The sequence below is a fragment of the Otolemur garnettii genome, unplaced genomic scaffold (assembly GCF_000181295.1).
Source record: "Otolemur garnettii isolate 467f Iridium unplaced genomic scaffold, OtoGar3 scaffold00127, whole genome shotgun sequence".
Taxonomy (NCBI): Eukaryota; Metazoa; Chordata; class Mammalia; order Primates; family Galagidae; genus Otolemur; species Otolemur garnettii.
Window position 1 is genome coordinate 5,224,982 of NW_003852522.1, and position 3,669 is coordinate 5,228,650.

The window sequence follows — 3,669 nt, forward strand, 5'->3', positions numbered from 1 at the left end:
ACATTACACTTTTCTAGGGTTTTTTTGAGACAGAGTCTCACTTTTTTGCCCCAGGCTAGAGTGCTGGTGTAATAGTTCACAACAACCTCAAACTCTTGGGATCATATCTAATTTTTCTATTTTAAGTAGAGACAGGGTCTTGCTCTTGCTCAGGCTGGTCTCGAACTCCTGAGCTCAGGCAATCCACCTGCCTCAGCCTCCCAGAGTGCTAGGATTACAGGCATGAACCAGCAGGCTGGGCCCTACATTACGTTTTATTTTAATCTGTGCTCTGGTGTCCTAGCTCACAGCAACCTCAAACTCCTGGGCTTAAGTGATCCTCTTGCCTCAGCCTCCAGAGTAGTAAGGACTATAGGCACCTGCTGCTACCCTACATTACATTTTAAAATATCATTGTCAACTGGGCATGGTGGCTCACGCCTATAATCCTAGCACTCTGGGAGGGCAACACGGGTGAACTGCTTGAGCTCACAAGTTCAAGACCTCAAAATCGAGATCCCATCTCTACTAAAAATAGAAAAAACTGAGGCAAGAGGATCGTTTGAACCCAAGTTGGAGGTTGCTGTGAGCTATGACCCCACAGCACTCCACCCAGGGTGACGGCTTGAAACTCTGTCTCAAAAACAAAAGACAAAAATAAGTCATTGTCAGCACCTCAGCCTGAGCCTGTCCACTCGGGAAAAACTGAGGAAACTAAGCTAAATTACTATTATGTCTAAGCAAATGTTACTTAGAAGCTGGCACTGTGGATTAAAAAACAAAAGGAAGGGAGAGAGGAAGGGAAAGAAAGAGAAAGAAAGAAAGGATGAACAACTATTACAACCACTAACTCCTCACTCTCAAGATCCAAGGACTAACCTGATTCCAAGTAGCAAAGTTGACTTTATCAGCAGCATTAAATGCCATTATGTTATATTTTTTATTCGTGTTCCTGGAGTGGGCAAGAAGAGGAAGTGTTAATCCAACCAACCATTCAATCAACAAACCCATAGTGCCTCAGCCCTTTGTGGTAGGCAATGCTAAGGTCTCCAAGGACTCCCAGTCTGTCAGGAAAGCTGGGACTCATCACCCATGCAAAGAGAAGGAGGGGAAAAGAGCAGAAGGTGGGGCAAAGATTTGGGGAAACTCAAATGTGGGGATAATTGAGAACTAGGCTTTGGGGAGGGAAGAAGGAAAACAAGCTGGGAGTACTTCCTGAAGGAGGAAAATATTGCAAGCGGGTTTTGCAGGATCAACAAGAATCCACAACAGAGTCAAAGTTTAGGGATTGGAGGAGAGGAAGGCACTCCTGACAGAGCAACAGCATGAACAAAGGCCTAGAAAGAAAAAAAAAAAACCTGACCAGCTGAAAAGAGAACGAAGAGTATGTTCTCATGGCTAGCGTCTGGGCAGCAAAGGACCACATAAGTCTTGAATACTAGGCCAGGTAGCTGACTCGTGCTGTGTATTAATGCACTCGCTCATTCATTCAAGAAACAGTGTTACCCCCAAATCTTAGCCCTGCCCTCCAAGTCTCTCCCAATCTGGAGGAAGAATCATAGGCAGGGCCAGAGACGCCTCGTGAAGGTATTAATTCCTTTTGGTGGGGGTGGGCGGTGGGGCCGAGGACTTACTTGGGAACACGAACGACGTACTCAGTGACATTCTGGCCCATGGGGCCCTGCGGAAAGAGAAGGCAGATCGTGAGTGAGGGGCTGCGGGGGTCGCCGCCCGCCATAACCCGCGAACCCCGCCTCATTCATACTCACTAGGGTCGCCATGGGCAATGGTCAGTTCGGGTCCGGTCCGACCGGGTTCTTTTTTTCTCTCCCGAAGTTCACGCCCCTCAGTCCGTGGAAGCAGCCTTCTCGGTGTCGGGTCTATGGCCTTGAACGAGGACTCCAAACCCTAGACAGCTACCCGGAAGCAGCACTCGGCCAGATCCGTCTGCTCCTAACCTGGAAATAAAATTTTCCCCTAGCCGCGTCTCGATGGCAACCGCCTCGGAGGCTGGGGCCACCTCAATACGCTGTCACCTGCGCCCTCCTGCCTTTTTCTGGAGAAGGAAACAAAAGATGAATCTGAGACTCGAGAATTGACTTCTGCCGCTGACGCTTTTATATAGCAAGTTAACTTACTCACCACCTACGAGGACACGCCTTTCTGACGTCAGCCCGCAAATTCCCGCGGAGCATCCTGGGTAGGGACGTAGACTCAGTTCCCTACTTACAGCTTTTTAGGAGCTTTGCGCGTGCGCCACCGCTCCCCGGAAGTGGCTCGGGAGGCCGCTTCACCATAGCAGTCTCTCGGCTCCTCAAAGACTGTTTCGGATTATTCTTCTCCAGCTGCTCCAGGGATGGGAGGAGACCCTATCACCTCGCAAAATGATCGGGACGGGGTCTCTTATGACGTTGAGCCGAGCCAGGAGGAGTCAGCTTGGGTGGGAATGGGGCGCGACCACCGCAAGAGGCTGCTGGCAGGATGGGTCTGTGCAAGTCCAAGCTGGCTCAGACGAGCAGGCCTCTGAGGCCTCGGGAGAAGGGTAACATCGCGGGGGTGACTGGCTTGCTGGGGAAAGGGAAGGAGGATGTAGAGGACAGGAAGGGGGTGCAGGTATCTCCCCCCAATTCCATATGTGCGCACGACTCCTCCTCATGGCAGTGACACAACTGCGCGTACTCAGCCCTACCTTGATCCTCTTCCGGACCTGCTGAGTTCCGGGCCCCAGGACGGAGGGAATCTGTCAACCCGCTCCCCGCCCTCTTGTAGGTTACAGGGCAGTGGAGGAGACCCAGAAGGGAACAGAAGCAGCATAGTTAGCTCTGAGGGCTCAGAGAAGAGGAGAGGTTTCAGCTGAGCCCTGAGGGATGCATAGGAGTTGGCTAAGCTCAGGAGGAGGGAAACAAGAGGCGAGTATTGGACCATAAACTGCAGACGCCGTAAATGTGTCTTGGTAGCCTTGGATATTCCTTTATTCCTCATCCACTACTAGATGGCAAGAACTGTGCCATCTACTGGGAATACAGCGATGATCATCCTTGCCTTTGTGGCGTACAGAATCTGGCTGGGCTGGGGGGAGACAACAACAAGTAAACAGAAGTCATGACTGACTGTGGCCAATGCTGTGGAGGAAATGGGGTTCTGAGACAGAGTGTATTAGAGGTGAGAAGGGTTATTAAGACTTGTTACAGAAGGCCTGGTGGCTGCCCCTATTTATCCGTAGAAGGAACTATCTATGCAAATAAATGACTGAGGCCAAAAATATCAATAAATGGGGATTTATTAAGACAAGAGTTTGAGGATGCACTTGTGCAAAACATGGAGCACAACTGTGCCTGTTTTTCCAAAGGGAGGGGGGTTGAAACCTTCACGTTTTAAAGGCAACGAAGGATAAAGGTGAAGGGTGGGGTGTGCTTATGAGGCAGTGGATACGTTCTTGTGAGGCCCAAGAAACCTACATTTTACATAAAATAAGGGAGGGAGGGAAGCATCAATTATGTAGATATTCCTGGGTAGGTACAAGAATGTCTGATTCAGTGTTATCTGCAGTCTGTTACCTGTAAGATAAACTTGTAATTCATTGTTAGTGTGGAATCCAATGGGATTTAGTTTTAGGTGCTACAGATAGGTACAATTTGTATGTCCTTGCTTATGGGAAGTTAGCAAGAGATTAGCAGATTTTTTTTTTTT

At 49.3% G+C, this 3,669-nt stretch overlaps 2 protein-coding genes across 5 annotated transcripts in view; one reads left to right on the forward strand and one right to left on the reverse strand.

Moving 5' to 3' along the window:
• Positions 1-2,138, reverse strand: part of GTF2F1 (general transcription factor IIF subunit 1) — a 9,677-nt gene extending 7,539 nt beyond the window's left edge. Inside the window, exons 1-4 of one of the 4 annotated variants that reach the window (XM_023518069.1) lie at positions 2,122-2,138; positions 1,749-1,937; positions 1,614-1,660; positions 859-931 (exon numbers count right to left, since the gene is read on the reverse strand). In XM_023518069.1, the coding sequence (XP_023373837.1) occupies positions 859-931; positions 1,614-1,660; positions 1,749-1,760 (132 nt within the window). In that variant the 5' untranslated portion in view covers positions 1,761-1,937; positions 2,122-2,138. The other 3 variants (XM_012810242.2, XM_003797991.3, XM_012810243.2) reach the window with 3 other exon arrangements.
• A 177-nt stretch (positions 2,139-2,315) lies between these two features.
• The window catches only part of LOC111727845 (adenylate kinase isoenzyme 1), a 19,646-nt gene continuing 18,292 nt past the window's right edge, over positions 2,316-3,669 (forward strand). The window contains exon 1 of the mRNA XM_023518002.1: positions 2,316-2,521. Coding sequence (XP_023373770.1) covers positions 2,461-2,521 — 61 coding nt within the window. The 5' untranslated portion in view covers positions 2,316-2,460. The remainder of the gene's footprint in view (positions 2,522-3,669) is intronic.